The following is a 12,458-nucleotide window of genomic DNA, read 5'->3' as shown; positions in this document are numbered from 1 at the left end:
TTGTAGGAGTAGAATATGAGGGGCTTTAAGAGTTTTACTGGATGTTACACCTTTGAGTTCTACATTACTATTCTTTACACTTAAAAAAAAGTGTTAATGAAATTAATTACTTAAAATGAATACTAAAATTCTAGTTAACAAAATGAGTACTTAGTCTAGTTACAGTCTTTGCATTCTAGCTTGTGAAAGATTATGGAGTTTGTGTCTCCAGCTGTTTCTAATTGAGCATAAAACTATTGCCCAGTATGTGAAGTTGGCGTAGCAACATCAGATGTAAGGCAGCAAATTTTGTTGCTTTCAAAGATGTTTTTAAAAAAAATTCACAAGGAAGTAAAAATATTATAAATTCAAACACATCCCATTTGCTTGTGTGTGGCCATCCTAATTTGGAAAATACAGTTGAGGAGATTTTAGTGTCTGAACTAACAAAGCTCAGACAAAGGTGATGACTGAAAGTGACAGGCAGTAGAGATCCCTTGTAGTTTCCTGCATAGTCCAGATGACAGTAGCAGCTTTTTCCTAGGAAAAAATACTGTTTGTTTGGAACATCTGACCTTTGACATGCACTGTAAACACTTCCCATTCAAAGGTGTTGTAACAGAGCCCTTGTGCCATTAGTGGAAGTTTGACGAGCCCTGCATTCCTTAGAAAATGACTGGTTTTCTCTGTTAGGTCTGCACTGCTCTCTGTGGGGTGCTGTGAATGTGCACCTGCATGGAGGGAATCACACAATTTAATCTTTAAGCATCACTGTTGCTGCGTAATGAAGACCAAAGGCATGCATATGAGCACTGAGCTGCTGTTTCAAATCATTCGAACCAGCCACTGTTTTGTAGTCTTGATGCATCTCACTGAGTTTGTTTTTCTGTCTGATTGCTCAAGCAAGTCTAAGTAGGTGGTATGGGAGACAGGGAACATCTGTACTGTGAAGTAGCTAGTGCTACCTCTCATTCTTATGCTTTTGTGCAAGTTTTTGAATTGGAAGCTAGTGTTGCTTGAATTGTTTTCTCTTTGTTCAAGTGATCCTCAGTATTTAAAAGAAAAAATAAGTGTAGTGTTGCTTGAATTGTTTTCTCTTTGTTCAAGTGATCCTCAGTATTTAAAAGAAAAAATAAGTGTAGTCTTTAAAATGCAATAAGTGTTTTGAACAAACTACATGTTGCGTGATGCACAGTTTGTAATACAAACAGTTTATAATTAATTTGTTTCTTGTCTCATTGCAGCAGATGCAATTAATAATGCAGCGGGGTTTGGTTTTAGAGGCTACGATAAAAATGGAGTTACACGTTGGGATCTAATATCAAATCTGAGAATCCAGCAAATAGAGGTTTGTTTCTGGTTCTTTCAAAAAACCCACATGCCCATGTACGTAGTTGCTCTTAATTTCAATAACTTTTCCTACACATTTGTTCCTTTAGATAGTGAATATGTTCTTAGTCAAAAATTATGTGTTCGCACCTTTAAAAAAAGGGTGGAAAATAGCCTGTTTTGAACATGTTCTACTTATCAGTTGACATCCAAAGTATTCTGTGGTTATAAGTGGTTGAGTAAATAACTTATTCAACTCATCACAAATTTGGGTGAGAGGATTTATAATTTATACAAAAGAATTTTGAAACACATTGTGATACTCTGCAATTATGGAAATAATTAGTTTGTTTTACTTTACAGTTTTCCACAAGTTTCAAGATGTTTCTTGATAACTGGAATATCCAAACAGCTCTTTGGCTCAAAAGGTATTTATTTCTTAAAGGAAATTTTTCTCTACTGAAGTTTCTTAGATGAATATTTCTTTGAAGATGGTATAGCATTTGAAGCTAACTCCCACAAAACATCACTTGTTTAGCAACTGTGCAGGAGATTCTTCTTGTAATACTTGAAGTAAAGCCTCTGAGTTTAGGACTTCTTTCGTAGTGTAAACTATCAGGTTATGCTAGAATCTGTTTTTCTTCACAGGCCATAGGGAACCTAAAACTGTTAATCTGTGGAGGTGTCTTTTTTCCCTCCCTTAGCATTCAGTCAGTGCATGTTGCTGAGAGCAGCAGGCAAAGTGTGCATCTCAGCCTGTGAAGGCTCTGCATTATTTTTAGCCACAGAGTGATACAGGAACTTCCATATGTTCTGTGAAAGAACTTTCTGTGCTCCTTCCATTATGAATGTATGACAAACATCAAACCCTACAATGTGCTGTCAGCAAAAATTCCAAATGACTCTCTCTCAGCTGCACTCTTTCTCCTTGCCTGGGGAACAGGTACAGTGCCCTATGAATTACATCATTCTGCTTCTTTGTGGTAAGGAGAAAGCAGAAGTGTTCTTGAGTAGCTCATGGGTGCTGTTTCCCTTCTTCCAGTCAGACTGTTGAGCTGGTCTCCTCTCCACAGGTGCAAGTTTAACTGAGACCCTTGTCTTGGGATCACTTAAAGAACTTTACCCCTTTTCTAGGATAGCTGGCAACTGGATGTCTCTTCCATCAAATTTCTTCATAGTATGTTCTCTTTCTACCATAATTTCATCCCTAAATATTTTGCTCACCCAGTTTAAAAAAGAAATTGAATTTTATGTGATTATTCTGGTTGGCTCAATAATCAATGGACTCTATGGCTAGGATAGTCAATTTTTTGCAGGTATTGAAATGTAGCATTTAAAAAAACAAATATGTAATTTAGCTGTTTTGATTTAGTTAGAGAACAGAAGTTTAAAAATATTAAAATATAATAGGAAGAGGTTAGATTTCAACAGATTTTCAAATCTCCTAAATGGAATGATTCTAAACAAAAATTATTAGTGAAGAAACATAATATTGCTCTTAAAAATTGAAAGAAAAAAAATGCAAGTCAGTTGCTCAGGGTGATAATAAAAGAAGATGTGAGGAAGAATTAAACCATCTATTTTAATAAGTGTTTTTTAAAACAATAAGAATTGAATCCTTGGGGATGGTCCAAATTGATTCTGTCAAAGTGAAAGGGTGTGGAAAGATGGATGTTCTGTGAAAGGTTTGTTGCAAGTAAAACAGGTCCACAAATGGTGGTAGAGAATGTACATTTTGTTAATAATTTGGTTAGTTGCAATGTTCCAACAATTTGCATAGAGGATAAAATCATAGATTACTTTAAACATCCACTTTTAATAGCTCACTTTTTTTACCATTTATAGATGTACCTAAAACTTCAGTCATTTATCTCACATGAAATACCTGACGTTAGCATTTGTTCTGTTCTTTTCTGATAATCATAGAAATGGAACCATCAGTTGAAGCCTGATTGTGTGTAAAAACAAACTTGTAAAAAATACAGTTAGTTAATGGAGCTACAGATCACAAAGAGGTTTAGTAAATATTTAATGTAGATCATAGTATACAGCAATTTAAAAGCATTATTGTTACAAGCATGTAAGTTGAAATAGATAGTTACATAGTAGCATATATCATTATATATCAGCATATATCATTATAACATTTCCTGGCTGGGAAAGTTATGTTCCCCTCAGCCTGTTCTTTCTCTTTTCCAAAGAAACCATCTCATCCCATTTGTCTTTGGTCATGTTCGCAAAACTTCTGTGGTTCTTTTTGCTTAATTCTGACATCTTTCCAAATCTCCTGTCTTCTTAGAGTAGATGTAGTACTTCTGCTAAGACCTTCAAGAATTTTCCCTGACTTTTTAGAGGCAGAGTTGATTAATTTGAGTGGATTAGTTATAATTATTTTCCTTGGGTAATACTGTGATGTATTAGAAAGGCTGTTATCTGTCTTTTTTTTGCAGCAGCAATCTACTGTTGATTCATGCTTAGCTGATACTCAGTGTTTCATACTGTTGATCCATATTCATACTCAGCTACACTTTTTGAGTAATGTTACAGGAATGGTACTGGTTTGTGTCTTCCACTTTTCTTATTAGATGTTCTATGCTTTGGACTTCATCTTGTTGATTTCAGAGCATCCTTCAAGTCTGCCAAGATCATTTTGGATTCTAGTGCTCTCTGCTAAGAAAACAATGCTAATCTCGTCCATCCCACCTTCCACCTCAAAAAAGGAAGGGAAGACAAGGTGGAAGAAATACATCTCACTTTACCACCTAAGTTAGTAAAAAATCATAAAACCAGACTGAAGCCAGTACCTTGCTGAACAGTTGATGCATCGTCCCACTTCTAGAGCATCATGGAACCACCTATATTTGAATAGATTTTCTCAACCTGTTGTGATGACCATATTTCCTTCATTTGTTTCTAGGATTGTCAAATGAAGTATTTGAACATGATTTATTATTGCCAAATCCATGGAAGCATTTAAGTTTACTTTTTACTCTTTGAAATGGAGATCGGAGGAATTTTTTTGTACTGTTTTACCTCACTTACATTGATACAGCTGAAATTTGGTTAGTTAATTTAGTGACTTTTTTGTTCACTCCTGAATGCTCTCCAGGGATAATTTCACTACTTTAAACCAAATAAAGATTGAAGACATGTATCACTTTATTAATGAGATGTAATTAGCCACCAGTCACATACATTCAGAATTAATAGCAGTATTAGAACACATAACATTTCACATGTGTTTAGTGCTTTGGTATAATAAACATTTTTAAACACTCTTCTGCAACTAATCCCAAGCAGATTAAAAAGCACACATGTATGTACACAATTACATGCAAACTGCACCTCCTCTCCTAAGGATGTGTGGGATACAAAACCCTGCTTGCATGCACTGCCTGTGGGAGATGTGGGTGCTCCAGCTTGGTGTGAATCTGGTGATTTCATATGTCCCCTAGAAAAGCCTGGCACAAATCCATGTGCCTGCAGCTGACAGGGATGAGACACTGCTCCCTGGCATGGTGCACTGTACTGACAGGCCCCTATCTGGATGCAGCTACTCTGTGTCTACCAGGGATGCTCTGTCTTGGCCAAGACAGGGGTCATTGTGTTGGTGGGGTGACTTCTGGCAGTGTCAAATGAGGTTTTGATTAAAAGTATTTTGCTCCAAGATGTCTCCCTGACTCAGCACATTTTCCTTTGCTTCCTAATGCTTTCTACTCCTGAAGCTGACAGATTCTTTGTCAAAAATGTCTCTGTTTACTATTCAGCCTGGCCAATGTTGCTTTTCTCTTTAAGGTGATCTGTTTTGGGCAGATGTCCTCAGATAGTTTTAAGTATTAGGCCAGCCCCATGTTCTCATCTCAATTGCCACTGTGAGTGAAGCCCTTTAGCAAGCGGAGGGGGTTGTGCACATATCCCACTGAAGACCTCATAAGATAAAACTTACCACATCTATTTGATAGGAATAAACTGAATTAGAAAATTACACTTTTAATCTTCCCCTATTCAGATCCTGTCTTTTTACCTTCTGTTCTTCAATATAGGCTACATCTGTAGGTTTCACTAATCTTTATGTTGAAGTTGCAGTAAAGTAGTTAGATTAGTAGTGGATGTTGTGGCTCTCAGTATCATTATCTTGTCATCTTTGAATAACAGATGTGCATTCTCTTCTCTTTCTCTGTTACTTGTTATGTGGTTATAACACCTTTTTACATATTCATGTCTATAGGCTTATTAGTTAAAACTCATTTTTGTATGTTAGCCATAGATTTGTGCTCATGCATGCTTGTGGTGTTTATTTTTGCTTTGTTAGTTTGTATCTCTTTCCATATTTCCTATTGCTTTTTGGTTTTCAGATCATTAAAGGCATTAAAGAACTCTTGATGAAGCCATATCAGGACCATACCATGTTTCCTATAATTCTTCCACATCATGATCGTTTGTCTTTGTGTCATATAATGTTTTCTTCTAGAAGCCACCTTTCTTGGATTCCTTTTTCCTTCTTCTTCCTTCTAGAATTCCTTATTATAGAACCTTGCCTAGTAATTCAGAGTCTCAATTTTAAAATAACACAGAGTTCAGCATTCTCCTTATTTGATACTCTCTCAGCACTAGAGTATTTATTACAATGTCATTGTCAGGCTCACCTAATTGTGTCACACAGACACATTTTCAACTGTAATTTCTTTATTATTCAAAATTGAAAGTAGTTATTAGTTTTGCCCTGTTCCTATAAGCTGCTCTTATTTTATGGAAAACATTCCTGACTCATCCCAACAATCTGGCAGTGGTTTGTGCCTTCCAGTGCAGCTTTTCAAACACATTCTTTGATGGCTCAAGATCCCTTATTAATGCCAAAACTCATCTTTGGATGTATCACTTCGTTAGGAATAAGGACAATGTGTGATGGCACTGAGCACAAGTTTAGCACTGAGGGCTGGAATCAAGAGCTGTGAATAGCTTTAAGCATTTTTTGTAAGCCATCATATAGTGACAACATTATTAAAGAATAGAAAACTGCAATTGCGTTGAAATTTCTTTGTTGGAGATGAAACTGGTAAAAGTATAAATGATAGCTAGGAAGACTGGGTGATTTGTTTCATGTTACTTATTTTGAATTGTTTCTGACTTGTTAGAGTGTGCTATGAGCGAGCCACCTTCAGCCCAACGATCCAAACCTTCATTCTTTCTGCCATCTGGCATGGGGTTTATCCAGGATATTATTTAACATTTTTAACAGGAGTACTAATGACATTAGCAGCACGAGCTGTAAGTACCAACCAAGTATCTTCTTAAATAATATGTTTTGTAAAAGCAAATTGATCATGTTCATTGCTCCAAAGATGCCCTTTACTGTTGATACACAATCTGTTTGCTAGTGGTGTTTACTTTTTTCATTATGAGAAAAATGGGAATGATTAATTAAAAGGAGGGCTTGATTGGTGGAAACAAACAAGACTATACACAGCCTATAATGTCTCTGTAGAATATCTTTTGTGGAAGCTCTTCCTCTGTATTAACTGATGGTGTGTTACTATAGCATGCTGTGAATGGGTTGATGTTATCTAAAGTAATTTTGAAAAAATCATTGATGATGAGTAGCTTAAAATTTGGGTGTCAATGCTATGTATTTCTAGTCTGCCTCATCCCTAATTTCTCTCCAGTACTATTGTGTAAGAATGATAACTAAAGCATGTTCCCCCTCAAGCAGCACATAAAAATCTCTAGTGCAGTTACTATTTCAAGTTGGCCAGCCAGTAGTGCAGTCACATTAACAAGCTTTTGCAGTTGCTATTCAGAACCATATGGAAACAGCAAATCTGCCTAGAAATCTCTTACTGTTCTGCCTGAGAAAGCTGTATAAGAACAGAGACAGGTTTATCAGTCACTCAGTGGAAAAGAGGAGCAAATTACACATCAGATCAGAGGACTGTAACAGAGCACTTTCTTGTTGAAATAACCAGGGGAGTGAGAAATTAAGCAGACCGCTCTGTGGTTGCTATAATAGCTAGGGGAAGGTGGTACTTGAGATTTAGATTGCTACTACATCAATAAAACAAATGCTTCTCTTTCTTCACAAGATATGGGTGTAGTCCTTGTTTGACAGAACCGACTCCTTTCTTTACAATAGATAGTGCTTTCTTCTTCCAGATCTATCACAGGGAACTTTTGATATTTATCGACCAGGGCCTGGAGCAAAAGCCAAGTTTCTGGGAGAGTTCACAGATAAAAGTTGCTTAGCTAGTGAGACAAGTCCATTAAATTGGAGTGCTCACTGCCCTTCATCCTAGGCTTCTCCAGTGGACTATATGGTATTCATTATTCATATGTATCAATCAAAAGGCTAGTAAAAAATATTTGGAATTTCAGTATCAACAAGTACTTAATATTAACTAAGATATGTTAGAGCATATTTGTTATTTAACTCTACTAGTCTTTAATTGCAAAGTTTGGCAACAGTGATCCACACTTCGTTCTGTTATGCCTAAGCATGTATCCAACTTATTTTACTGCCTTTAATCATTACAGATTTCATAACTGGGTGTTTACTAGTGGCAGCCATAGACTTGTGTTAAAAGTTTTTCTCCAAGTCCTAAAATACAAGATTACAAGAAATTTTATGAAGCTTATCTGGGTTCTACAGAACTCAGGAACAAGTCCTTGCATGTGACCATAGGAATAACTAGAGGGAGGTGGCAGAATGAAGGGTATGTAGCTAGAATTACTTGTTTGACTTAACTAAGTAAAGACTGAGTGGGAATGTGGTATCTACAGGGCAATTAGAGTAAGAACAAGAAGGGTCAAAAAGAGTTTTTAATGTAAAGAATTAAATCAGCAGGAGCTAGCCTTGGATACATTCTTTGGAATGAGGAGTTCTAAAGAAACTGAGGTTAAGAAAGCTGAACAGTGTACTCTGGTGTGCAGCTTTTCAGAGAGCACTGCTTCAGTGCAGGTGACCAGGAGGTGGCAACTGTGATATCAGGTTGGGGTCAAAGGCTGAATTGAGCCCATCTTAGTTTGTCAGCATGTAAGACTGTGAGCAAGGATAACACTTCAGTTAAAGGAAAGAGAGGCAAAGATTTACTGATGTCTTTATAATTATAGACTTAAATAAAACTAACCCAACCTTATGTGGGATTTGGATTTGGGTTTTTTAAATACTTCTGGTGTTCAATCTTATAAGCAGAATTTTAGAACAAAAGAAGATTCAGCATAGAAATTTGAGTAATTTTTAATAATCCCACTTGACAGAAGTTAAGGCTCCTGAAATATGTAATTAGAACTGATATTTTATATATTCTGATATATCCCCTACTTGCCTTAAAATATATTTTATTAACAAGTGTATGAAAATGGCTTACTATATAGGAGATTTCGTCAGAAACATTCTGGCCTTCACTTACTCCAACCCTCTATATTTACAGAATGGCTTGATAGAATACAGTGTCTGCCTCATTCATACAAGCACTGCAAATTTGCATTGGATTTAGGGTAGGATTAATTTACTTAAATTCTGTTTAAATTGATAAATGTTGAAATTCCCATACTGAATGAATTGCAGGGAATTTGAGCCAATTCTTGTTGAAGTTAATGGGCATTTTGAATAGTTCAAATATATTTGACCAAACTGTAGCATGTAAATGCATCCTGTGACTTTTGTGTCAATGCAACAAACTGAGCTCTCAGGGTTTATTCCTCAGCTAATTTAGTATTACCTGCTTTTTCAGATAAGAAACAATATCAGACACTATTTTGTTGAATCTCCTGCTGTTAAACTATGTTATGATATTGTAACATGGATGGCAACTCAAGCAGCAATAAGTTACACAGTCGTGCCGTTTGTACTGCTCTCTGTAAAACCCTCTTTCACCTTTTACAGGTAAGCACATTCTACCTGTTTCCTTTTCTTTCCCTTGGAATAGAAGTATTTTCAGTGGTAGGAGATTTCTGAAACTATTTTAGTGACACAATTCTAAGATTGATTTGTAGCTGAGTGAACTGTATTTCTAGTGCTTGAACAGTGTGTCTTGTGTTGCTCACACTTTCATAACAGACCTATTTTTCAGGGGCAGGGAAAAAAACCCAATCAAAAACAAACCCAGAGGATACCTCTGAAATGACTGTATGCCCTTGAACTATTTTATAGCAAGACTAGATATTGACTTCCCAGAAATAACTTGTGAAAAAAGTTGAAAGCAGGCTTCTGTTCACTTTATACCTTGTTACATTCCTAAATAATGTGAGGAAAGACTTAATTTCTGATTTTCCCCTTATTTTATTTTTCTTAAAGGAAATATGAATGTTTTCATATCTTATGTGCAAAGTATATCTGTTAGAGTGGTCAGAGTTTCATTGATTTATTATTTCTGTTTGTTTTTTAGCTCCTGCTATTTCTGTCTTCATATTGCCAGCATCCTGGTGTTGTTGGTATTTCCATTGAAAAGGACTCAAAAAGGAAGTAAAAAGCATGAAAGTGTCCAGCCTGTGTGGTCCAGAAAACTAGAAGAAGAAAGTCTTTTGCAAAAGAACAATTATTCCACAACAAATAATAGTTTCAGTCAGAAACAAGAAATAACCTGCAGATATCAAGCATTAAAACAGTGATTGAGGAAATGCTATGATGAATATATTTTGTATGTTTTCAGAAACCCATTTTTAGCACCTTTTAAAGGGGTTTGTATTTGTTTGCAAAGATATTTAGTAAGAAAAGAACGCATTACCTAGGAAAATCACATACAGTAGCAAGACTGGAAACAAAACAAATTAACCCCTCCCATGCCATGTCCCTGTGGATCACGCCTTATATGAAGATATTACCATTATTTCAATGGGCACTCAGGACTTGCAACGTATGTCCATAGGGTCATATGTGTGCCCTTTGCCGAATGTACGTTGTGTATCCCAAGGCACTGATGGGATGGAATAAAATTGTGTCAGTCTAGGATTAACAAATGGAAATTAATTTTTCCAACTGAATGACTTGCCTTAAACCCTCTATTTACTGAAATATTGTTTCTAAGTGGGTATTTCAAGTTTGATTTTATGTAGAAAGTATTTCAAATATATAACACTATGTGCTATAAAGAAGATAATGAGAGGAAATACAAAGTCACTAGAAGACTTTGAAGTCTTTCAAATGGAATTGCAATAAACATCTCAGTATTTGGAGGGTTTTCTTATCTCAAACTATTAGAGTACATTACAGAACTGTAAACATTGATGCCAAATTATAGTTAGGTTTCTTTGATAAAGAGTATAATTACTCTGAATGGATTAAAATGGCCCTTCTGAATGGATTAAAAACACCTGAAGATTTACCTTTTCCAGGGGTTGATAGCTGTAATGTAGGTTTCTTTTATTTTTAAGTACCTAAACCCAGTAATACACTGCCAAGTGGGCTTTGCAGCCAGAGGGAAAAGACAGCCACAAGGCACAGAAGACAATGTGCAAGAACTGGGATTTCAATGAAAGTGCAGTTTTGCCCTTAAATACCATAAATACTTGTTCTAGAATAGAACTGTTTTACAAAAAGTAATTTTTAATACTTAAAGTTATTTTGAATTTCAGGCATCAGTTAGTTGATGATGCTTTCAGTATAAAACAGCAAAATTACCTTGAAGCTCCAGCACACAGGTAGTCAAACATGAAATGACTATCACAACCAATTTCTGTATGCTTGGTAATTGATGAACCTTTATCCAAAGAAGTGTGTGAATTTGAGGAAAAGCTTTTTCCTTGAATTAGAATTTTAGATGCAAATTTCATGTCATATTTCTGGGTAACATAATGAAAGAAAGAAATCCTTCAGAATATCTGGCTGTCTGAATTATGGAAGAGTGTCAAGGAAACAATGTAGTGGTTATATCTATTTCCAATCATTTATTGTGATGATGGTTAGTGCTAGAGTACTACTGTTAAAGGGCTACATTTTAATTGCATATATTCTGTATTTTCATATAATTTTTTAAGTAAACACAAGCTGTTTATCCATGTGGGGTTTATTCTTAATTTTAAACCAGATACAAAATAATACCAGAGAAAAATAATGCAGCTGGTTGATTAATAACTAACAAATTATCGAGAAAATTTTGTCAGAATATTTTGAAATGTAAAGTTTTCATGAAATATCTAGCTCCAGTTGGATGAGTGTTCTTACTACCACAAGTGCAATGATGGATGTATCCCCAGCTTTGGGGATATTGCCACACAGAAATCATCACAGTACTCCCTGAAGGACTAGACCCTAAGTTAGGTCAGAGTTGTTTCCTTGCTGTCATAACTCTCTGGCCCTTGGCTCCTTGCCTAAAACTCCAGGAGGAAGAGAACTTCCCATATATGTAGGTTAGCACTAATTAATCTACTCAGAAAGGGGGAACTGAATATGAAATGAGAGTGGATGAGTGTGTTTAGATGAGGAGGGATGTTCATTGTTTCAGTGACAGCTGTATTATCTTTAAGATAAAATAATCTGACTTCTAAATCCTTACTTTGATTGCCCAGGTAGACTTCCCCTAACATGGGGTTGTGGTTGTCATACACTTCTTTGACACCACGTTATGGTTTTCTTTTTGTTAATAAGTAAGGGTATGCTAGTTTGTTTGATCATCCTTGTTAGATACAGAATCAGGAAAGACATTTTTTTGCATTCTGTACTTGAAGGGACATTTACATAAAGGAATAGAAAAAGATTTGCATATTTCAGGGTGGGTAAGTGGAAATAGGACTGATTCTTTCAGCATTTGTTACTCTTGAACTTAAATTCATCTTATTGGTGCAGTCTCCAAATCTGTTTAAGAAAAACCACTTTTGCATGCCAGTACAATGTGCTGTTTTCCTATTTATCTTCTCATAGTCTTGATTTACTGTTTTGGCATGCGTGCCCATGTGTGCTGTGGAGGCTTACTAATTCTTCTTTATGAAATATGGAAACAGTTGTAAAGGCTCCCAGAAAATGGGCAGATTTAGGGTAGTGCAGACTGGTACTTCCACATGAGTGAATTCAGAGGTACAGTTTTTTTCAGAACTTCTTTATGTAGGGAAGTTGAAACAACTAAGAAAATACATTCATACTGTCATTGAGTGCAGGTGGCAAAATACAGGTTTCAAAATTGGACATGACTTTTTTCTTTATGATTTGAACTCATTAAGTA

General features: G+C 35.8%; 1 protein-coding gene across 5 annotated transcripts in view; it reads left to right on the top strand.

Moving 5' to 3' along the window:
- MBOAT2 (membrane bound O-acyltransferase domain containing 2) overlaps positions 1–11,298 on the top strand; it is an 83,864-nt gene extending 72,566 nt beyond the window's left edge. For 4 of the 5 annotated variants that reach the window (XM_053937870.1, XM_053937867.1, XM_053937866.1 and 1 more), the window contains 5 exons: positions 1,224–1,327; positions 1,672–1,736; positions 6,444–6,576; positions 9,036–9,187; positions 9,690–11,298. In XM_053937870.1, the coding sequence (XP_053793845.1) occupies positions 1,224–1,327; positions 1,672–1,736; positions 6,444–6,576; positions 9,036–9,187; positions 9,690–9,912 (677 nt within the window). In that variant the 3' untranslated portion in view covers positions 9,913–11,298. Of the gene's footprint in view, positions 1–1,223; positions 1,328–1,671; positions 1,737–6,443; positions 6,577–8,732; positions 8,800–9,035; positions 9,188–9,689 lie in introns of those variants that run through there. The other variant, XM_053937869.1, reaches the window with a different exon arrangement.
- Positions 11,299–12,458: the final 1,160 nt, after the last annotated feature.

This window comes from Vidua chalybeata, chromosome 3, assembly GCF_026979565.1.
Source record: "Vidua chalybeata isolate OUT-0048 chromosome 3, bVidCha1 merged haplotype, whole genome shotgun sequence".
In the NCBI taxonomy this organism is placed as follows: Eukaryota; Metazoa; Chordata; class Aves; order Passeriformes; family Viduidae; genus Vidua; species Vidua chalybeata.
Note: the sequence above shows the minus strand (reverse complement) of the source record. Positions and strands in the feature narration are given on the sequence as shown.